The sequence below is a fragment of the Trichosurus vulpecula genome, chromosome 9, assembly GCF_011100635.1.
Source record: "Trichosurus vulpecula isolate mTriVul1 chromosome 9, mTriVul1.pri, whole genome shotgun sequence".
Classification (NCBI taxonomy): domain Eukaryota; kingdom Metazoa; phylum Chordata; class Mammalia; order Diprotodontia; family Phalangeridae; genus Trichosurus; species Trichosurus vulpecula.
Window position 1 is genome coordinate 162,066,901 of NC_050581.1, and position 25,094 is coordinate 162,091,994.

At 38.1% G+C, this 25,094-nt stretch overlaps 1 protein-coding gene across 1 annotated transcript in view; it reads right to left on the reverse strand.

Annotated features, from left to right (window-relative positions):
* The window catches only part of CNTN4 (contactin 4), a 537,580-nt gene that overhangs the window by 201,853 nt on the left and 310,633 nt on the right, over positions 1-25,094 (reverse strand). Inside the window, exon 6 of the mRNA XM_036739098.1 lies at positions 4,248-4,350. Coding sequence (XP_036594993.1) covers positions 4,248-4,350 — 103 coding nt within the window. The remainder of the gene's footprint in view (positions 1-4,247; positions 4,351-25,094) is intronic.

The following is a 25,094-nucleotide window of genomic DNA, read 5'->3' on the forward strand; positions in this document are numbered from 1 at the left end:
CTGTGTTCCCACAATACTCAAATTTTTCTTTCTGGCTGCTTGCAGTATTTTCTCCTTCATCTGGGAGCTCTGGAATTTGGCAACAATATTCCTAGGAGTTTTCTTTTGGGGATCTTTTTCAGGAGGCGATTGGTGGATTCTTTCAATTTCTATTTTACCCTCTGACTCTAGAATGTCAGGGCAGTTCTCCTTGATAATTTCTTGAAAGATGATATCTAAGCTCTTTTTTTGATCATGGCTTTCAGGGAGTCCAATAATTTTTAAATTATCTCTCCTGGATCTATTCTCCAGGTCAGTGGTTTTTCCAATGAGATATTTCACACTGTCTTCCATTTTTTCATTCCTTTGGTTCTGTTTTATAATATCTTGATTTCTCATAAAGTCACTAGCTTCCACTTGCTCCAATCTCATTTTTAAGGTAGTATTTTCTTCAGTGGTCTTTTGGACCTCCTTTTCCATTTGGCTAATTCTGCCTTTCAAGGCATTCTTATCCTCATTGGCTTTTTGGAGCTATTTTGCCATTTGAGTTAGTCTATTCTTTAAAATGTTATTTTCTTCAGTATTTTTGGGGGTCTCCTTTAGCAAGTCATTGACTTGTTTTGCATGGTTTTCTCACATCCCTCTCATTTCTCTTCCCAATTTTTCCTCTACTTCTCTTACTTGCTTTTCCAAATCCTTTTTGAGCTCTTCCATGGCCTGACACCAATTAGTATTTTTCTTGGAGGCTTTTCATGTAGGCTCTTTGACTTTGTTTACTTCTCCTAGCTGTATGTTTTGGTCTTCTTTGTCACCAAAGAAAGATTCCAAAGTCTGAATCTGAGACTGTTTTCGCTTCATGTTCATGTTCCTAGCCAACTACTTGACCCTTGAGCTTTTTGTCAGTGTATGACTGCTTGTGGAGTAGGGTGTACTTTGTCCCAAGCTTGAGGGGCTGTGTTGCTATTTTCAGAGCAACTTCTACACAGCAAGCTCTGCCATACCAGTGCTCCTTCTCTCCCAAGAACCGCCAACCTGCACTGTGACCCAGATCTAAGCAGGCTCTACACTACCATTCTGATCCACCACTTAATTCCTCCCACCAGGTGGGCCTGGGGCCGCAAGCAACTGCAGCTATAGTTACGGAAGCAGCCTCAGAGCTGCACCAGCTCTGCCACCCCTGGAGTGGTGGCCCGCCGTGAACTCCTTTCACTCTGTCCCAGAAGCTTTTCCCACTAACCTGCTCTGTTGTCTTTGGTGTTTCTGGGTTGAGAAGTCTGGTAACTGCCACAGTTCACTGATTCAGTGCACTATGGCCTGTTCTGCCTGGCTCGCAGTCTGGTTGGTCCAGGAGTGGTCCACACTGGGCTCTGCTCCACTCTGCTCCCAGGTGCGTGCAATAGGCCCTTCCCAGTGACCATCCAGGCTGTCCTGGGCTGGAGCCCTGCTTCCCTCTGCTATTTTGTGGGTTCTACAGCTCTAGAATTTGTTCAGAGTCATTTTTATAGGTATTTGGAGGGACCTAGTGAGGAGCTTAAGCAAGTCCCTGCTTTCCAGCCACCATCTTGGCTCTGCACCCCGCCCTCCCACATGTAATTCTTGCAAGGTAACTTAGAAGCCAAGCTATATTAAACCAGCACATGTTTCTCTTCCCTTCTGTGTTGTTTATGTATTAGGAGTTTGATAAACTGATAGCAAACAGAGATGGTTTTGTCAGGGAAGGCCCTGAATAGACTCCCTCTGATGAACTTATGGAAGAACATGGACAAGAGTAACATAGAATGGGTAGGAGTTGATGGACTTCAACCTTCATTACTGAAGAGAGCATACAAACTGAGGAGGTTGTAGATTCATTTGGTCTTTTCAAAAATTTCCTTTGGAAAGCTCAAGCAAAACTAGTGCAATTAAGATACTGGGGATTTCATGTGGTGCTCAAATATTTGTCTGCCATCATGTAACTGCTTCCTACTGAATACATCCTAATCTGCAAACATGGAACCTTAAGCAAGTCTGAAAATTTGGAGGATATTGCATCAACCAGTGAAATCATAATTCTAGCTCTAGAACAGTGAGTCCAGTAATTTCCTTTCAGAAATTTACATATCACATTAAGTAGAGACTCTGAAAATTCTGAAGAATTTGAGATCACACTTCAAAAATTAAAACAATCAACTTGACCATGCTTTTAGTATAGGGATTTATGTTCACTAGACACATCCATGAATAATCAGGACAAGAGAGAAGGCTCCACCGAAGCTCATTCAACATATTTATATATATATATATATATATATATACACATATATATACACACACACACACACATATACACACACACACACATATACACACACACACACATATATATATGATGATGTGCACACTCAATATGGCCTTTGAAAATTACTTTAGCTTTGGCATCTTTCTGAGATGCTCTGAAATGGCTGGTGATGATGATGATGATGATGATGATGATGATGATGGTGATGAGTAGCAGCTGGTTATACAGACATGAATATTTCTGTGTAGATTCCCTAAGCCCATTTTTTTTGGTCTTTTGTAGCTTACCAGCACTGCCACTTAGTCAGCAAAAATTCAGTTGAATTCATAGCCCCCTTTGAAATCCAAAAATGAGCCTCTTTGCTATATAATTGCTTTAGAGTAATTGTCTGAGGTATTTTACAAAGACTCCTTACAGGACTGGAGCTAACCAGGGCCCCTGTTTAGCTACCTGCACTGGGCCAGTCTCCCTTAGCAGTCCAGATTTTATTACTTGGGGCCAAAGACCATTGAAAGATCCTTTGCACTGAACTGGCTTGTGTCACCTTTGCCCAAGCCAGGGCATAGTACAGACAATACCAATGTCTCAGTTGTTTCATCTGCCTCCTAGCTCTAAAATTCTATGTCGCTCTGACTAATCCTCTGAAGAATTCAGTGAGGTCTTGGGGACATTATATTACCTCACAGGCACAATGAAAAATAGTATGCTAACAAAACATGATTCAGGACAATGAAAATGACTTACTTTAATATTTCAGTAAGAGCTATGGGGAATGATGTGGATAATTAAAATCCACAGAGGACCCTCAAATCCTTAATTTAGTTGATAGTTAAAATCACTCCACCAAAATTTTTATTAACAGTATGCAGAAAAATTCTGATTTGAATTTAATCATCCTTATAGGATAAAAAATTTTGAAAAAAATGGATAACTCTGTACTCTTTTGAACAATAAGATAGCCCAAAGGAAGGTAAATAGAGAGAAAAGAAATGAAGAGTGCAGTAAATTCACAAGGAGTCTTGACATCATAGATCCAGAGTGGAAAGGGATATGAGAACTAATTTGACCCCCATTTTATAGATGTACAAATTAGTTCAAATGATTTGCCCGATGTGACACAGATAGCAAGCAGAGCCAAGATTTGATCCTGGGTCCTGTGATTCCAAATCCAGGCCTTTATCCATTCCATTATCAACTTTTGGCAAATTCACAAACCAGGTCAGAAAGTATGATAATATTTCTTTCTTCTTTGGGGGATTGAGCAAGTAGAATATTTCATGTACTCTCAAACTGGACTTACATATTTGTTAGTTCTACTGAACCACTTTTTAAATTTTTTGCTATAAAGGATGAACCCCTTGATGGAGGATAGAGGGATATATCAGGAAATAAGATATTATAAAAAAGATGTTAATAAAAAAGAAAGCATAGCATCTCTCAGAGAATATATTAATTTTATCATGCCTATAGATGGAATAACTTTATGTTCCTCTGCCTAAACTCTAAGAAGAAACTAGGTAATTACCTAGAGAAACTAGGTAATTCCAAACTGGTTTAAGAAAAGCACGATGTATCTGTCCTCTGTGCACCAGACCCGCAGTAAAAGTCTGCATCTTCCCAAAGAGTTGACTTAAATGTATCTCAAATGCAGAGCATTGTTTTCATGTCATACCCCTTTAGACAGTGTGGCACATTTCAAGCCATAATAAGTGAATGAAATACACTTTCAGAATAGCCCATTCTCTTCTTCTTTCTGGTTGCATCAATTGTGACAGCTTAATCTTCCTAGTACCATTACAGTACTTCTCTTCTCAGTGAGAAAATAAAACCAAAGATGCAATCTCACAGAATTAAAAAAAATAGTAATGTTTTCTTTGTTCCTGAATTTCCTAAGATCACTGTCAAAACTAGGTGGCAAACTCTGAACCTATCAAAGCTTTAAAAGCAACAATATCCAAAAAAAAAGATGATGAAGGACATTAAAACTTACTTTCCCAAAGCAAAGCATTCCAACTTCACAGTTGCTCCTTTTGCAGTTGGGACTGTCTCTGGAAACTGTACTTCTATTTTTGGCTCATATTCACCCATGACCCCTGGGAACAAATAATAGAGATTAAATCTTGGCCTTTCAATTTTTGTAAAAATGATTTTGTGTTAGTTGTCAGGTTCTATACATCATTACGAACACAATTAATATAAACATTTTAAAGAGGTCTGACTCTAATAGCCATTATGTGAAGCTATTTTCCAGCTGTTGCTAGAAAATCAGAGCTCCACGCCATCTCCCTAAGATTAACATTTTCATGACTCTATGCTCTCAGAATATGAAACAACATTCTTTCTTAGGAGCTTGCCCAAAAAAAGTAAAGGAAAAAGCAAAATAAAAGTAAAAAGATATATCCAAACAGAGGTGTCACTTCTTAGTAAATGTAATGCAGAATAATTAATCAAACTTTTTATCAAGAATTCAGGTATATTTAAGGGTTCTTTGTATTTTCTGCCCCTTCTCCACATGAAAGTTAAATCAAAACTGACCTTGAATATTCATAAAACTATCTACTCATCACTAGGTTGCCACAAGATGATTATTTATGTCACCTCAGCAATTTTTAAAGAATGTTTACTCAGTGATAGGTGTGGTATGATTCTCATTGATAGTAGGGGGCTCTTCAATGACAAAGTTTCAGAAACTTGACTTCCTAAGATATTCGTGATTCCTAAACTAACTGCAAATGCATGTGTATACACTGCACCTCAAGCAGCTCAGTAAAGATTAGTATCAGTTAAACACAAATACTTTCAGAATTGAACCCGCATATTCCTTGACAATTCAGTACTTGGCTCTGCAGTTCATCATCCCTCACTCTTTCCTATATCCTAAAACAATAACTTCTATTATTGTCTCAGCAAGATAATCTAATAAGCTGCCTCAATAGCTCCTGATTCAATTCAGTTCATTCCTACGAAGATTTATTAATTGCTTACTGTACATAGTATCCCTCTTCCTTCAATCTTTTAAATAATTTGTTAGCACTGTTGGGAACTGAGAAGCTTCAGCACCAAGGCCAGTGGCTATGGTAAACTAATGTGCAATCAAGTCATTTTACAGGTGGGCCACACTGCCTTGTTGAGGGAGGTACTCTAGGATATGTTTAAAAAAGAGGCCTTGTGTAAGGCCTGAGAGCTATAACTAATCAGGCCCACTTTAAGGTTATTTGGCAGTGTGGGGTGATTTAAAGAAAAATGAGACACAGGTAAACAACTTTGGCATTGAAATTGTGCCACTGCATTGTCTATTTTCCAAAAAACTTCTTTCTTGTGGGGGGGGCTGCATTAGGAGGACAGAGTTTATAATCTCGAAGAGGATCATATACATGTCTGAAAGGTTCGGAACTGCCAGATATAAGAAACTCTAAAGTAGAAGGCAGAAGAATCAAAACATATATTTAGGCTCCACAGTAACCAACCCATGAACCAGCAACCCCATTTTGACATATTGATCAAAAGCTTCCAGGCCCAATAAGTACGCCTCGAAAGAGTAACCAGGAGGCTACAGAGAAGCATGATTGCATAAAGCAAAATCATGCTTCCCCCTCTATGGTAAAAAGATTACCCACTGGACTGAAGTCCTTGTTCAGCTTCCTCCCGTAGGTCAGCTCTGCCACTGGCAGCTCCTGCTTCAGCTGTGGCTGTGGCTATAGCAGCCTCTGGCTCCAACGGGAGCTGCTTTTAACCATCCGGCTTCTGCGGGGGGGGGGGGGGGGGGGGGGGGGGGGTAAGGTACGCCGGGGAAAGCACAGGTTCTTTCAATCTGCTTAAGCAAGGTGAAGGGGTTGACCAGGAAAGCACAGGTTCTTTCCATCAGCTTAAGCAAGGTGAAGGGGTTGACCGGGAAAGCACAGGTTCTTTCCATCAGCTTAAGCAAGGGAAGCAAGGTGAAGGGGCCGACAAGCTTACTCCAGTCCAACATACAAACAGCATTCAGTTCAGGGGAAAAAGCCAAACTAGTCAAGGGCACTTGTTGACTAAGTGCTAAGGAGCCCATTTTTGGTTGCCAACACAGGGGCGTTTTTTGTTTCCTCGTCAGGTTGAAGGCAGGGAGGGTAGGACAGAGAGGGTTTGTATATCTACATAGCCCCGCCTTGTATGACTTGAGGTAACATTTGTAAAGTTTCAGGGTTTGTCAAGGGCAGAGGCTATGAAGCAGAGGCCTTCTGGAGACAAACGTGGTAGGGCACTAGCTCTGAGATGCTATCCCATCACCCAGAGGGTATGTATCGAGGACCTCGATATAACAATGTATAGGTCTTATTTTAATGTTAATTCTTCTAATACTTATCCTCCTACTATTCTTATACTTTAAATAAATCATGAATTTGTGGAAAAGCCACTAAGACAGAGTCAGTAGAATTGAGGTTTGAATCTTGGCTAGTTCACTTTTTACCTAAACAATAGCAGGCAAGTAATTTAGTTTTCTGGGCATCAGTTTTCCTCATCTGCAAAACAGCAACAGTGCATATATATTCTGCCTCATGGGGTGGTTTTGAAGTCTAAATGTAATAATAAATATAAAGGACTTTATAAACAGAAAGTGCTACTATATGTTAGCTATTATTAATATTAAATACATCCTCTTATTTACGTATCACATTTTAGATTATGGCCATCAATATTTACAAATTGATTTTACCCATCTTTCCCCATTCCCAAGCTGATTTCCCCTGAAACTTAGGACACAGAGACATCATGGTACATGCCACCATATAAACTTTGCTATAAAGGTTTGAGAGAGACTTTTCCTCTTCTACAATTAAATATACCTCCACCTTCCCCTGGCCTAAGAAACAGCTGATTATCCAGATCATTTACAGCAATAAGCTTAAAAATCAGAAATGTTCAAGCTAAATATGCTACTAGACAGAAATGACATCCATTTGGAAAGGCTGAAGAATAGAATCACCTTTACAGTGTTTGAAAGGAAGAGAGGTTCAAGGAGATCTCTAAAACTTATGTGTAATCTCTTCTTCCTATAAATTGGAAGGCATATTCTAATTAGGTTTGTTATTTGTTTTATGTTCAAAAGCACAGACTCAGTGTCCAGCATTGACAGACACAAAGACAGTGGAAGAGATATTTTCTATTTTCCCCCATGGATTAAATTCATAGTCCAGTTATCCATTATTTACATGGATATCTGTATCTATCTATTTATATTATGATATATCCATGTAAACATGGATACACACATATATCCCTTTCAATTTTGTTTTACATGAACATCTCTTTACTCCCTTTCAGTCCCAGAGTATTCCTTCCATCCTCTGAAAAAAAGTTGTCACATTAAGGCAGACATGTGGGCTAAATCCACATTCTAGATGTGTCGTTTAAAATATGTATATGATTTTCTCACATCTTTGTCCTCTTCCCATAAATATGAGACTGGAAAACCAGCTAGCAAGTTAAGTTACACTCCTTTTCATGAGGGCTGTGTTTACATATTTAGAAAACAGTGCTAATTGAAAAAAAAAAGAATTGCCTTCTGACAAAGGAGTCTTCATCACCTCCATGCAGGAAATTGGAATAGGTAGAATTTTCAGGCCTCATTTACTGGAAGGAGATGAGATAATGAGGTCACAATGTTGAGCAAAAGGATGACTTCAAAGCATAAATGATTCTCACCTGCCTCCATCCAACATTCTCTAAAGACTCTAAACACTACAGTAATTGTGAGTACGTTTACTTAGTTCAGTCATGGAAAATTGGAGTGAGAAATATACTGCTGTGAATGACTAGGGAGTCACGTGACCCCTTAACCAATTGAAGACGTACTTTATAAAGCAAGGTTTCTTAATATATCATATACATGCAGTGATTCTTTCAATACCCCCATTAACTGAAATGCATCTTTTCCTCCCCTTACTGTATCATATTGAAATATCCCCAGAGTTTCTAGTATGAGTTAGTGACTTAAGACCATCTCCTTTTTAAATGGAGTGCTATTGGTTGCTCATATGGTCACGCAGAAAGCTTCTGATTTTGTTGTAGACTGATTTATATGTATGGTTAGTGACACAAATATCAGCGGTGATAGAATTTAGCAGGCCCTATTGTAGATACAGCACATAAATGACATGGTTATTAGTGGGGAAAAGCCATGTGGTTATCACTGTAGTTTTAAGAATTCTTATTTTAAATTAAGACTGGATTGGGGCTTTTTTTGCATTAGTCATAAAAATATCATGGAGTGATTCTTTTTTTCAGATAAATTATGAGCAGTTTTCTTGAACACCTGTGAACTGTTAAGTTTAATTTGGTTACATCTGGTACTGACTAGGTTTTATTCCACTGTATCATTGAGGATTTTTTTCTCTTCAACTCTCTTCTCTCTTATTTTTTTGGCACCAAACAGAAAGAGATGTAATATTTTTAAGAAATAAAAGCTTCTAAACTGGAGTGCATTTTTCAAGTCATTTCTCTGACCACCTGTACTCTTTTGAACTTAATTGGTCTACAGCTGTTACTGGTGATTTACAGAATCATCAGGCTACTAAATGAGGCCATTGATGGAATTACTCCAAAGTCATTTCACACCTTTTTTATTTTTCTTGAAACATTTTATAAGGCTAGAGAGAATCAAAATTGTAGCCTGTGTCTAGGTAGGCAGTGGAAGACTAAACAATTACCCAGTATAAAGAATTGAGATAATTTAGAAGAACAGTTTTCTCTAATAGTAAGTATGTTTTTCTCCTGTGAAATTTATCTAGATAATAGAATATCCATTTTGCTTATAGACATACAAATCTAACTAATGATTTATTAATAGATGCACATTTAGAATGAATTATTAAGATAATCAGAGCTACAGTATATTTTTGGAAAAGAATTATCATTGTTTTGTATTTAAAAAGTTAATATAACTCTGGCAGTGAATTTTGCCACATTTGTAACATCAGAGATGAAAAACTTCATGGCTTTAATCAGAGAAATTGTGTAGGCAAGCTCCTCAGAATTTTCTGTCAGTGTGTCCTTTGAGGTGCTAAGGATCTATGCTGAGGTGGTTGAGCCCACGGGACCTACTTAGCTCTGGGTTTTTAACAAAATTCACTTCTTCTGTTTACTATTAACAGTTTCCCTTATTGCCAAAGGCACATAATTGGACAAGATCTAATTTTATTGTACTTTTTTCCTTCCTATTGTTGGAAAAGTCCAACATGCTAGGAACAAACCAATTCCAAATGACATCAAAGTTGTCCTTTGACAGGCCACCCTTGGTAAACTGAAGAGGAGGCTTGAGATAATTGCATAGCTCAGTTCCTAGCTCTACTTGGGGTCAAGGAAGGAAAAGTTTTATTTGAATTACCTCAGCAATTCTCTTATTTCTTTCCTTTATTTCCAGCATGTTTATCTCATTGAAAGAAAAAAAAAAGCTTGGAGAAAAATGTTTAATCAATTCTACTTTGTATGTTATATGGTGCCCATCAACAAATTTGACTTTCTTTAGCACATTTATTTTTCCTCATCAAACTTGCTGCATTAAGTAGGCTATGTGAAAATGTAGCTTGAGCCCCATAAATAACATTTATTGCTGAGAAATCTGATTAAAAATAGCCAATTATGGTCATTTTTCTAGCCACTCATTAATATGTAAGTTTCTAAATTGTAAGCTTTGGAGCCTGTCATTTCTCCTCCTAGCACCTACCACAGTGCTTTGTACACAGTGAAGACTTAACATATGCTTATTAACTAACCCACCAAATGGCCATCCAAAGTCTTCTGGTCCCTCACGGGCTTGAACTTCATTTGACAATGTTAGAGGTCTGAAGTTGACTGCCAAGTTGCTAAACCTGTCAAACTTTCAGACTATCTTCAGCCATAAAAGACTATTAAATCAGATTAACAGTGGCAGTTTAGCAAAATATCTTGCATTCTTAGTCATTAAATGTTCTCCTCATAAAACATGATTTACGCCCACCTATCTTCAACTCCGATGTTGTTAAAGATTTTTTTTAAAGAAGAAATTTCATGACAAAAGCACACATTGCTTGAAATTAGAAGTGAGAATAAAGTAAAGCAAAGTGGGTATAAACTAGAGATGTAAAGCATTTAAGACATGATTAAAAACCGAACATTTATTAAATAGCTTCCAGCCATGAGTTTTACATAGGAAAAGTCTCTCAGTTCTGCTAACATTGGTTGAAGGTAAAGACCAGGCCACCATATTAGATTGTCAAATATTGGATCTACTTGGTTGCTTAAAAAAGGTAACTTCTGAACAATGGATCAGATTACTGAAAAGCAAATTGATCTTGTCATTGAAACGAATAATTGGAAAAAGTTATAGGTCGACCCAATTCAGGGAAAGTTTTCTGTTTTTTTTTCATATCCCTTAAAGTGTCTCGTATAGAGAAAGTATAAGGGGAACATAGTCTCCTTGGGAACTACATTCCCCAGAAGTATGTGCTTCATGTACCAGTGATAAAGTCATCCCAGCATGGACACTGATTGCTTCGTAAAATATATATGGAGAGGAAAGGGAGGGTGGATTCTTGTGAGACTCCTGTAATTTGGTAAGATTCAACCAGGAAGCTAGAAGAGAATAAAGAAGAGAATGGGTGTGGATTCAGGAAGCTGCTTCATAGCTGTGTCTAATTCATCTCATGAACAACAGGAAGCTTTCCGTCTTCCACCCTGAGAGCCACAGGTGCAGGCATCTGCTGCCTAGAGAAAATATAGTTGCAAGACAACACTACTTCACAGATATCATGGTGAGATGTAACACTTTTCACACCCTAGGGCTCTTAAGTTGCATTTCAGATCAAATTTCTAACATTTTAACATTCCTTAAGTTAGTGAAATGCCTTTACATAGTGGCATAGGAAGTAATGGGTGAGTGGTTTTACAGTTCTCACATTTTCTATTAGTTTACAGTATTCAGATATTAAACCAGAATGGGAATTGGAATGAAGAGAACTTGTAATTTACATTGCTTGAAGTTTGGGAGGTTGTAGTTAGGGAAATGAATGTTGAATATTAACTGCTTGATTCTCATCTCTTGTTATATGTCTTCCTTCCTTGCTTGCTTCCTTCTTTCCCTCCCTCCTCCCCCCTCTTTTCTCACTACCTCCCTCTCTCCCTCTTTCTTTATTCCAGACCCATAATTATATCACTGGTGTAATATTACATCTGGAGTACTCCATCTTCCCATGCAGACTGGCAACTCATATAGTCTTAGACAGTTGCTGGAACACTGAAAGTTTAAGTAATTTGCCCAAGGACATACAGCTAATATGAGCCAGAGGCAGGATTTAAACCCAGTTTTTCCCATCAGCAAGGTTGGCTCTCTATCCACAACGCCATACTTATTGTTACAATATTCTTGTTAGCTAAGTAAGGGGTGGGCATTATGATCCCTGCTATATAGGTGAGAGAAGCTGAAAACAAAAAAGTTTGGCTAAGGGGGATGCCCAGGTCACCTTTTGTGGTGAAGTCATCTCGGTTATGTCCAACTCTTTGTGACCCCATGTGGGGTTTTCTTGGCAAAGATACTGGAGCGGTTTGCCATTTCCTTCACATTTTACAGATGAGGAACTGAGGCAAACAGGATGAAGTGACTTGTCCAGGGTCACCCAGGTAATAAGTGTCTGAGGCCAGTTTTGAACTTACAAAGAAGAGTCTTTCTGACTTAAGGCCTGGCCCTCTATCCACTGTACCACCTAGCTTTCAGATATCCCAGGGGCCCAGAAAATTCTCTATTAGAATGTGTTGTCTGGTGGTTATAACTGTTTTTTTTTTTATATTGCTGTTTCTCATTGAGTGTCTACTTACATACCTTTGACAAATGAATATACTTGTACTATATTTCCCCGACTTTTGGCCCAACAGACATAGAGTTTCTATCACACAGGCATGAATTATACAAAACAGCATGAGGAAAATTCTCAAAACAAAAAGAATAAAGAAAAGGAACACAGAAAATGAGAATATGGAAACCTATACATATCATTCAGAAGCCACTCTATATGCTCTAGAGATTTCAAAGAGTGAATGAATGGATGAGAAATCAAGAATGAGTTGGGATTTTTCCATAAACAGAAAAAAAATGAAAAAAAATCTTTCTGTGTATTCAGGAATACCCTCCACTAAGGTCATCCTCCAGTGCCTCATTGTGACATGGAGATGACCATAGATTCTCAAAGGCTAGATCAATAGAGGCCAGGTTACGGCAGATCCTACCACACTGTAAGGGCTTAGAGGATGGGCCATGTGATGGCTGGTTCATCTGTCATCCAAGGATTAGCCTTGCTGAGTTTGGAGAGGCTCATCTCATCAGACTGGGGAAAAGCTGGCAAAATGTTTTAAGCCACAGAAACCCATGAAAGCCATCTAGTAAAGCCACCGAGTTTGGGTAATCTTGACTACAAAAGGCCCATTTTGTCCAAATCACAGATTCTTGAACTATTCAGTTCCTGAACTATTCCTTGAAATATTCATTTCCTAAAATGGAACAATAGCTTTTTCAAAGCTGGAAGTATATTTTGACACAAGTTCACACTATGCATACCATGGGAGGTCACCTGGACAATTCAATTTAACAAACATCTATGAAATTTGCAAAAAAGGTTTGCCCCAGTGAATTTCCAAAGTCAGATCTCAATTATGCACAGTAACAGGGGACATGGAGAAAATGAATCTGGATACTCTAATAAATTTTCTCATTCTATCTGATGATCCACCTCTATCCCCTGGTAAATGTTTCATTGGACTGTTAATAAGAAGGAAAATGAATTGCTGGGGGACAAAGTAATAGAGAGGAATAATCATCAGCTCTGAGGTCAGAGGACATGGGTTCACATTTCATCACATGATTTGTGTGGCCTTGGGCACGTCAGCTGTGTTTGCCTTGCATTTTATCCCTGGCCTTTAGCACCGTGCCTGGTATGTAGTAAGTGCTTAATAAATGCTTAGCAACTAACAACTTGTCTGTGCCTTAGTTTCCACACAATGAAGGGATTGGATTAAACAGCCTCTGATGTCTCTTCCAACTTTAGATAACAGGAATGACAACAATAGGTAGAATTTATATAATGCTTTAAAGTTTGTAAAGCACTTCACACAGATTATCTTATTTGAACCTGACCAACACTGGGAGGTAGGTGTTATTATAATCCTCATTTTACAGATAAGGAAACTTCAACAGACAACAGTTCAGTGACTTGTCCAGGGTCACACCGCTAGTTATTATCTGAAGGAAGAAACACACATTTATTTAGCGCTTACTATGTACTAAGTATTGCAGTGAGCAGGATTTGAACTCAGATCTTTCTGACTCAACATCATTTAATATGCTGCCTTGCTAGATCTATGATATTATAAAACACCTCTTTAATTTTAACCAGAACCTACACTTCAGTACCAATTATATGCCTGGTACTGTGCTAGGTGCTATACATGGAAGGACAAAAGACAGAAAAAAAAAAGCCAGAACTCTGCCCTCAATAAACTTACATTCTACTGGAGAAATATAGTGAGTACATATAGACAATAAATACTAAGGAATTTCAAGGGGGGCAAAGCACTACTGACTGTGATGGGATGTGTTGGAGGTGGTGTTTCTTACTGTCTCTGTTGTAAAGCATAATCGTCTTTCTGACAAGGATTTTATAATTAGAGATCCCTTTCAAATGCACAATCACCTCATAAATCAAATAGAAAACATAGATGTCATGAGGAAAGTAGCACTGTTTTCACCTTGGGCCTATTGTCTGATTTCCTTTAGTTCTTGCTCCTGTGGGATCACTATGATCATTATTTGAACACTTTTGGTTGGAAATTTAAAAAAAGAACTATCACAATGGCAGCAGCTTAAACAACCATGGGAATTTAGCTTATTAGGCTGTATCTGTACATCCCAAAGTAAGTGCATTGCTGATGCAATTAGTCAGATAATTTAGGCCCTGTAACACCTTCCATTGATCATCTTAAAACAAAATGCAGGGATAAGAGGTATAAATTACCAAGGTGACTGCATCATCCTCCACTTGTTTGACCTGTATGGATCTAGTCCAGTCCATAAGTATATATATCCTGCTTAGTATGTGACTGGCACTATACTGAAAGCTGAAGAGACAAAGGTAACAGCATAATCCCTACTGTTATAAGATCTAAATTCCAATGAGGGTGATAACACATAAACAAACTAGGTAGAAGCAAAATATACAAGATATACACAGAGTAAAAAGAAAGGATCCATAGAGAGAAAAGCACTAGCAGCTAGGAGGATGGCAAAGACCTACAAGAGTAGGTGGGATTCGAGTTGAGTATTAAAGGAAGCCAGGAAAGCTAGCAGACAAAAGTAAGGAGGGAGACTGTTCCAGGTGTGATGGTCAAACTGCAAAGTCACAGATATGAGAGACAGAATGTGGTGTTCAAGGAACTGAAAGTAAGTCAGTGTTTCTGGAATGTATGGTACATGTATGAAGATATAGCATAAGAAGATTGGAAAAGTAGGTAGGGCCCAGATTAGGAAGAGGTTTAAATGCCATACAAAGGAGTTTATGTCAGCAGACCTTTTCTCCAAATACTAGATATATGATTGTGGAGACTTGGATCCTGTTATTACCAAATTATAGAGTGTAAAAAACATGCATCACTTTTGTTGTACAAACTCCACCCCCTGTCACAATGAATATTTTCCCATTTTCCTCTCTCCCATAGCCAAGAACTAATTAAATATCCTATTTTGTGCTTAGTAACTTAGTTTAAATTTGAATTTTATGTACTGTAACTTAAATGGGAAAGGCGCATTATAGATGTCCCCCACGAAACTCACATGGAAATTAGGAATGAATGGGGCATTAATTGCTGAAAAATGAGATTCTTAGTCTGCTAATTTTGTGATAAAATAGTCTAATTAAAATCATTTGTCACATCTGTGAAGATATACTGGACAAGTCAATATAAATCCAAAAACCAAGTGGAAAAACTGTCATGATTGGCCTATTGCCAGTTTGAGGATGAGGTGGCAACTTGACCGTTTGCATGACACTAAATTTTTCTTTCTTCCATTTTTTGACATCGCATGCCCTGCTGTGGCATTTCTCATCAACTGCATCTTGATGCATCAAAGTCAATATTTCATTACACTGCTATGACCTGACACACTGAAATGGAAAATACCACTGAACAGATGTCTTGGTGCAAAGGCATTTGGAGGAAGAGCTTGGAAAAGCTGTATTTTAAAATGATTACTTACAAAGTGCCAGTGGAGCACATCTTTAGAAACAGTCTATTAATACTTGAGGTCTAAAGGGAGTGTGGCACTTCTTACAAAATTGGTAGTTTGCCTCCTTTTCTCTTTAACTTGACAAGGCTTTTCTGAGTTGGAAGGCACTTATTTAAATTGAAGATGTATAATAAATACTATATTTCATTACAAATAAGTGTGGTGAGCCATTTGGCCTTAATGCAGGGTGGTATACTTACTTAGCTTACAAAGCTAAGAGCCTCCTAATAGATACCTCTTTTTAGTGCTTGACTATCTAGGTTCTTGGTAGTGTTTTATTTTATCTGGTCTAAGCTGGAATGTTTAGGAAGCTATATAACTCTTGACCAGATACTCAATACATATCCATTAAATAAATGTGAATGGTAAAAATGTTAACATTGTTTCATGTGACTTTAAACTTCAGATCAGTTAAGGCAACATGATGATCACCACCAAAATAAGAATGTGTGTGTTTAGAAAACAACAAGGAACTGATCTGTTATTTCATTGGCATAGGGAACAAATGGATGAAGAAACCTATGAATCCTCTAATGATGTAAATCTGTATCTTCTTTTCCACTTTGAGTCAGAGAGCTGTGTAGGATGCTGACAGGTTGTGACTTACCCAGGGTCACAAGGCCAGTATGTATCGGCACTGGGACTTGAACCCAGATTTTCTTGGCTTTGGGGCCAAGAAGTTCTTGAGTTAAGGAAAAAATTATTAATAATTTAGAGTCTGCCCCAGGCTTTCCTCATAGTATAGGTCTTCAAGCAGAAACTAGATGCCACATATTGGGGATGTTATAGAGAACATTCTTAGGCAGGCATAAATGGTACTTGATGGCTTTGGAAGTACCTTTCAACTGGGGCACTTAGGAGCATCTTGGTGACACAGTGGATAGAGTGTAGGACTAAGAATCAAGAAGACCTAAGTGTTAATGCTACCTAAAACACTCCTTAACTGTGTGACCACTGGCAAATCACAACCTCTCTGTGCTCAGTTTCTATATTTTTAAAATGTGGATAATAACAGTACCTATATCACAGGGTGGTTATGAAGATCAAATGAGCAATGTGTTTGGTAAACCTTAAAGTGTTACATAAATGGTAACCATTATTTTGATTTCAACTAAGATATTTTCTGAATATTATATTCTTATAGTTTTGTCTTCTGGGTACTTTTAGGTCATCAAAATTTGCTAGCCTAGTTGAAAAACTCTCATTTTCAAAATGCCTCAGTGTGAATAATCACCTGGAGTCAAATCTCAGCTTTGAGGTTTAGCTCATGTGGGAGGCAGCTCATTCCCACTTTAGGATATTTCTGATCATGAGGAAATTTCCCCTGACATCAAGCTTAAATTTGCCTGTTTGAAAATTCCACCCCTTGCTCCTTGTTCTGCTCTCTGAGGCCAAGCTGTACATGTTGAATCTCTCTTTCATAGGACAGACCCTTTTTAGACCCATGAGCTGCTGAATATATCACTGAGATCTTCTCTTAGGTGAAGCAATAATCATGACAATGCCCTAGCTTTCAGAGGGGCTTTGTGCTAATACTGATGAGAAAGTCATTTGGAATTCTTTTTCATTCTTCACAGGAATGACATCCTCTTTCCTTCCATCCTGCATCACTCCCTCACTAAAGGTACATTGAAACATTGGGCACCATTATGTTCCTTGGCCCAGCATAGCCAGTCCTAGGCCAGGAGTGGGGAAATGTTAATGTCAAGCCCAAGTATATAACCTTGCTTCATTATTACAAAGGTGCAGCCCACAGGATAATATTAATGACTTACATTTCTAGGTTGCCACTATACAGTTTGCAAAACACTTTTCTCATTTCTGTTCTCTGAAATAGCTGAGATAGGTTTCATTAATCACCATTTTACAGATGAGGAAACCCAGATTCAGTGAGATTCTGTGACTAGTCTCCCCTCACCTAACCTCTCAGTGCTCTAGGGCTAGGCAACTCTCTTAAACTATCAGTTGCAGAAGAGGAGCTAACTTGCATTGATAGAGAGAATTTCCTCATCTAGGAGTTCCTTATACCAACAAAATCATAGTTCTGAGCCCTCTCTCCTATTTCCCTTTCTTTTTTATTTATTTTTATTTTTTATGGGTCTTTCATTCAAGAAATATTTATTAAGGGACTATGTTCAGTGCTAGGGCTACACAAATGAAAAAATGACACAGTTCCTGCCTTTGAGGGGTTCATTATCTACTAGAAAGATATATACAGAAATAAATATAATCCCTGTTACAATATGGTACATACTCAGTGGCAGAGTTTACACAGACTAGTAGAAGAGATTTGAGGGAGGGAGGGAAGGATGACCTCGAGCTGAGGGATTAGGGAAGGCTTCAGGCAGGTGACACCTGAAGTGGGCATTGAAGAAATGGAAGGATTCTAACACACATCTGTTTGTGTGTAGGAGTGCCGGGACCAGTGCCCATATAAGCCAGGGAAGTGGAATAGATGTAAGGGTGGAGAAAACAGGAACAGGGGAGTAGGTGGGAGGTAAGAGAGGCCCCTAGCAAGGGGTCCAGCCTGAAGCCCTCAAGAGCCCCAGAATAGGGGAAAGAAAGGAATTCTGGGGGAGTTCAGGTGGTTCTGGCTCTATATAATGGATCTTCGACCCATTCTCACCTGCAGCCTGTGTGAATAACCCATGCCTCCATGACAGTGTCTGTAGAATGATTGTCTCCACTGGGAAGACCATCTGTGCTTGTCAAGGGCTCTACACAGGAAAATACTGCAACATTGGTAAGTCAACATGCCAGCCAAAGAATTGTCTACATTAGACATTATCTTTAATATCATTAATGCAGGCATTTTCTACCTTAGAACATTCAAGATGGAAGACTAAAGAACATAGAATGTCAGCCCCTGTGAGGGACTTTAGAACACAGGATATAAGAGTTGGCTAGTACCTTAGAACACAAAACATTGACTGTCAGACCTGGAAGAGGCTTTAGAATACAGGACACTGGAGCTGAAAGGGACCAGAAAACATAGAACATTAGAGCTTAGAGTGAACTTAGAACATAGAACATAGGCTATCAGAGCTGAGAGGGACCTTGGAACATGGAACATAGAATATCAGAGCTGGAAGGGGACTTAGAACATAGAACATTAGAGCTGAAAGGGACCATAGAACACAGAATGTCAGAGCTAGAAGGAAACTTGGAACATAGAACATAGGCTATCAGAGCAGAGGGGGATCTTAGAGCATGGAAAATAGAATATCTATGTAACTATAGAACATAAAACAGTTGGAACTGGAAGAGACTTTAAAACTTATTAGAATTGTAACTATTGTTATGGTGCCTAGAACAAGCAGTAAAAAGTGAATGCCTTGGTACAACTGAGTCTGGCAGAGCCCCAAGGACATTATGAGGAGTAGGAGAAGGCTGAGCCAAGAAGAAGCTCACCTGGGGTATGGCTTCCAAGAGGAAGGGTGATAATCGTTTGGTAACTTCCTGTAATAGTTAATTATTTTTGCTACTGAGGTACTAAGATTAGTTGTTTCTATACCACTGAAAGAATGAAAGTGCCTTGTCATTTGAGTACCCCAGAAAAAAAGCCCAGTCATCCCACCCTCATGACAGCTCCTGAACATAAAGTGCTAGAGCTGAAAAAAATCTAGGAAATATAGAAGATTAGTGTTGGGAAGGACCTGTAAGAATAGCTAGTCTACCTTCTTCCTTTTACAGAGGAACAAAATAAGGTACAGAAAGGAGTGTGGGACAGTGGAAAGAGCAGGGACTCTATAGTCAGATGATCTAGGTTCAAATATCACCTCTGGTGCTTACTATCTGTGTGACCTTGAACAAGGCACCAAACTTCCCTAGGCATCAGCTTTCACATCTGTAAAATGAGGGGTTAGACCAGATGTTCTCTGAGACTCCTTCTAGCTCAGGTTCTAGGAACCTATAAATAAGCTTTTCATGCTTCTCTTGATTCTTGTGTTTGAAAGTCAAATTTTCTATTCAGCTCTGGTCTTTTCACTGAGAAAGCTTGAAAGTCCTCTATTTACTCTATTTTTCCTTGGAGCATGATACTCAGTTTTGCTGGGTAGGCGATTCTTGGTTTTAATCCTAGCTCCATTGACCTCTAGAATAACATATTCCAAGCCCTTCGATACCTTAATGTAGAAACTGCTAGATCTTGTGTTACCCTGATTGTGTTTCCACAATACTCAAATTGTTTCTTTCTGGCTGCTTGCAGCATTTTCTCCTTCATCTGGGAGCTCTGCAATTTGGTGACAATATTCCTAGGAGTTTTCTTTTTGGGATCTTTTTCAGGAGGCGATTGGTGGATTCTTTCGATTTCTATCTTACCCTCTGGCTCTAGAATGTCAGGGCAGCTCTCCTTGGTAATTTCTTGAAAGATGATATCTAGGCTCTTTTTTGATCATGGCATTCAGGGAGTCCAATAAGTTTTAAATTATCTCTCCTGGATCTATTTTCCAGGTCAGTGGTTTTTCCAATGAGATATTTCACATTGTCTTCCCTTTTTTCATTCCTTTGGTTCTGTTTTATAATATCTTGATTTCATATAAAGTCACTAGCTTCCACTTGCTCCAATCTAATTTTCTTTTCTTTTATTTTTTTTATTTTTAGTTTACAACACTCGGTTCTACATAATTTTGAGTTCCAGATTTTCTCCCCTCCCTCCCTAAGACAGCATGGAATCCCATATAGCTTCCACGTATAACTTCGCATTGAATTAGTTTACACACTAGTCAAATTATGGAGAAGAACTGTGATCAATCAAATGAATCATGTGAAAGAAGAAACAGGACCAAAAAAAACAACAACCCAAAAACAAAAACAAAAGAGCAAAAAAGAAAAAAAAGGGGGGGTGGGAAGGCTAGCATGAAGTGTGCCTCAATCTGCATTCATACTTCATAGTTCTTTCTCCGGATGTAGATAGCATTCTCCATCGTGAGTCCTTTGGAGTTGTCTTTGTAACTTGTGTTGTTGAGAAGAACGAAGTCTGTCAGGGTTGGTCCTCACAGAATCCATACATCTGTCGTTGTGTATAATGTTCTCCTGGCTCTGCTCCGCTCACTCAGCGGAGTCCTGTAGGTTTTTCCAGGTTGTTAAGAAGTTCGTATCATCCCCATTTCTTATACCACAATAGTATTCCATTAACTTCATATACCACAGCTTGTTCATCCATTCCCCAATTGATAGGCATCCCTTTGATTTCCAATTCTTAGCTACCACAAAAACAGCCGCTATAAATATTTTTGTACATATGGGTCCTTTTCCTGCTTGTGTGATTTCTTTGGGATACAACCCTAGAAGTGGTATTGCAGGGTCAAAGGGTATGAACATTTTCATAGCCCTTTGGGCATAGTTCCAAATTGCTCTCCAAAATGGCTGGATCAGTTCACAACTCCACCAGCAATGTAACAATGTTCCAATTTTCCCACATGCTCTCCAGCATGTATCATTTTCCTGTTTTGTTATTTTAGCCAATCTGACAGGAGAGATGTGGTATCTAAGAGTTGTTTTGATTTGCATTTCTATAATAAGTAGTGATTTAGAGTATTTTTTCATATGCCTATAGATATTTTTAATTTCTTCCTCTGAAAACTGCCTGTTCATATCCTTTGCCCATTTATCAACTGGGGAATGACTTGTATTCCTATATATTTGGCTCAGTTCCCTGTATATTTTAGAAATGAGGCCTTTATCAGAGATGCTAGTTGTAAAGATTTTCTCCCAATTTTCTGCTTCCCTCCTAATTTTTGTTGCATTGGCTTTTTTGTACAAAAACATTTCAATTTAACATAATCAAAAGTATCCAGTTTGCATTTTGTAATGCTCTCTATCTCTTCTTGAGTCATGAATTCTTTTCTTTTTCCATAAATCTGATAAGTAAACTATTCCTTGCTCTCCCAGATTACTTATAGTATCGGCCTTTACTCCTAAATCATGAACCCATTTTGACTTTATTTTGGTATATGGTGTAAGATACTGGTCTATGCCCAGTTTCTGCCCTACCATTTTCCAATTTTCCCAACAGTTTTTGTGAAATAGTGAATTATTAGCCCAGAAGATGGCCTCTGGGTTTATCAAAGAGTAGATTGCTATAGTTGTTGACTTCTCCATCTTGTGTTCCTATCCTATTCCACTGATCCACAACTCTGATTCTTAGCCAGTACCAGGTACTTTTGATGACTGCTGCTCTATAGTACAGTTTAATATCTGGTATGGCTAGGCCACCTTCTCTAGCATTTCTTTTCAGCAATACCTTAGATATTCTAGACCTCTTGTTCTTCCAGATGAATTTTGTTATTATTTTATCCAGCTCTGTAAAATAATTTTTTGGTAGTTCAATTGGTATGGCACTGAATAGATAGATTAATTTAGGTAAAATTTTCATTTTTATTATATTAGCTCGGCCTAACCATGAGCAATTGATATTTTTCCATTTATTTACATCTGACTTTATTCGTGTGAAAAGTGTTCCATAATTATGTTCATATAGGCTCTGGGTTTGTCTTGGCAGATAGGCTCCCAAATATTTTATAGTGTCTACAGTAACTTTGAATTGAATTTTTCTTTCTATCTCTTGCTGTTGGGCTTTGTTAGTAATGTATAGGAATGCTGAGGATTTATGTGGGTTTATTTTATATCCTGCAACTTTGCTGAAGTTGTTTATTATTTAAAGTAGTTTTTTACTTGATTCTCTAGGATTCTCTAAGTAAATCATCATATCATGTGCAAAAAGTGATAATTTAGCTTCTTCTTTGCCTATTCTAATTCCTTCAATTTCTTTTTCTTCTCTTATTGCTACAGCTAACATTTCTAGTACCAAATTGAATAGTAGGGGTGATAATGGACATCCTTGTTTCACCCCTGATCTTATTGGGAATGCATCCAGCTTATCCCTATTACAAATAATGCTTGTTGATGGTTTTAGGTAGATGCTATTTAGATAGATTTAACAAAAAGAGATAAGGAAGGACATTATATCCTGCTAAAAGGCACCATAAACAATGAAGCAATATCATTGTTTAACATATATGCACCAAATGGTAAGGCATACAAATTCTTAGAGGAGAGGTCAAGGGAGTTACAGGAAGAAATAGACAGCAAAACTATAATATTGGGAGACCTCAACCTCCCCCTTTCTGAACTTGATAAATCTAACCTCAAAATAAATAAGAAAGAAGTTAAGGAGGTAAACAGAATTTTAGAAAAGGCAGATATGATTGACCTCTGGAGGAAACTGAATGGGGATAAAAAGGAATATACTTTCTTCTCAGCAGTACATGGCACGTACTCAAAAATTGACCATGTACTAGGGCATAAAAACCTCCCAATCCAGTGCAGAAAGGCAGAAGTAGTCAAATCATACTTTTCAGATCATGATGCAATAAGAATTATTTGTAACAAAGAACCATGGAAAAATAAGCTGAAAATTAATTGGAAACTAAATAATCTAATTCTAAAGAATGAGTGGGCCAAAGAACAAATCAGAGAAACAATTAATAACGTCATTCAAGAGAATGACAATAATGAAACAACATACCAAAACTTATGGGATGTGGCAAAAGCAGTTCTTTGGGGAAGTTTTATATCCCTAAATGCTTACATGAATAAAATAGGGAAAAAGGAGATCAATGATCTGGGCATACAGCTGAAAAAGCTAGAAAAAGAGGAAATTGAAAATCCCCAATTAAATACAAAATTAGAAATACTGAAAATCAAAGGAGAGATTAATAAAATTGAAACCAAGAAAACTATTGAATTAATAAATAAAACAAAGAGCTGGTTTTATGAAAAAACCAATAAAATTGATAAACCTTTGGTCAATTTGATTAAAAAAAAAAGAAAGATGAAAATCAAATTACCAGTATCAAAAATGAAAAGGGTGAGTTCACCTCTAATGAAGAAGAAATCAAAACAATAATTAGGAATTATTTTGCCCAATTGTATGCCCATAAATTTGACAACCTTAGAGATATGGATGAATATCTACAAAAACATAAATTGCCCAGGTTAACAGAAAAGGAAGTAAAATTTCTAAATAACCCCATCTCAGAAAAAGAAATTGAGCAAGCCATCAATGAACTCCCTAGGAAAAATCTCCAGGGCCAGATGGTTTTACATGTGAATTCTATCAAACATTTAAAGAACAACTAATTCCTATACTTTGTAGACTATTTGGGAAAATAGGTGAAGAAGGAGTCCTACCAAATTCTTTTTATGACACAAATATGATACTAATACCCAAACCAGGTAGAGTCAAAACAGAGAAAGGAAATTGTAGACCAATTTCTCTAATGAATATTGACGCAAAAATTTTAAATAAAATATTAGCAAAAAGATTGCAGCAACTTATCATGAGAATAATACACTACAACCAGGTAGGATTTATTCCAGGAATGCAAGGCTGCTTCAGTATTAGGAAAAGTATTAGCATAATTGACCATATCAACAACAAAACTTGCAGAAACCATATGATCATCTCGATAGACGCAGAAAAAGCCTTTGACAAAATACAACACCCATTCCTATTAAAAATACTGGAAAGCATAGGAATAAATGGAGCCTTCCTTAAAATTATAAATAGCTCCAATCTAATTTTTAAGGCAGTATTTTCTTCAGTGGTCTTTTGGACCTCCTTTTCCATTTGGCTAATTCTGCCTTTCAAGGCATTCTTATCCTCAGTGGCTTTTTGGAGCTCTTTTGTCATTTGAGTTAGTCTATTCTTTAAAATGTTATTTTCTTCAGTATTTTTGGGGGTCTCCTTTAGCAAGTCATTGACTTGTTTTTCATGGTTTTCTCACATCACTCTAATTTCTCTTCCCAATTTTCCCTCTACTTCTCTTACTTGCTTTTCCAAATCCTTTTTGACCTCTTCCATGGCCTGAGACCAATTCATATTTTTCTTGGAGGCTTTTGATGTAGGCTCTTTGACTTTGTTGACTCTTCTGGCTGTATTTTTTGATCTTCTTTGTCACCCAAAAAAGATTCCAAAGTCTGAGTCTGAATCTGAGACCGTTTTCACTGCCTGTTCATGTTCCCAGCCAACTACATGACCCTTGAGCTTTTTGTTGGGGCATGACTGCTTGTAGAGTAGAGAGTACTTTATCTGAAGCTTGAGGGGCTGCGCTGCTGTTTTCAGAGCTACTTCTACACAGCAAGCTCTCCCAATTCAGTGCTTCTTCTCCCCCAAGAACCACCAACCAGGATTGTGGCCCTGATCCAGGCAGGGCAAAGCAGGCTTTGCACTCCTGCTCTAATCCCCTGCTTAATTCCTCCTACCAGGTGGGCCTGGGGCCGCAAGCAATTGCAGCTGTAGCCCTGGAAGCAGCCTCAGAGCTGCACCACCTCTGCCGCCCCCTGGGTGGTGGCTGACCATGAACTCCTTTCAGTCTGTCCCAGCAGTCTTTCCCACTAACCTCCTCTGTTGTCTTTGATGTTTCTGGGTTGAGAAGTCTGGTAACTGCCACAACTCAATAATTCAGGGTGCTATGGCCTGTTCCACCTGGCTCCAGGTCTGGTTGGTCCTGGCGTGGCCCACACTGGGCTCTGCTCCACTCTGCTCCCAGC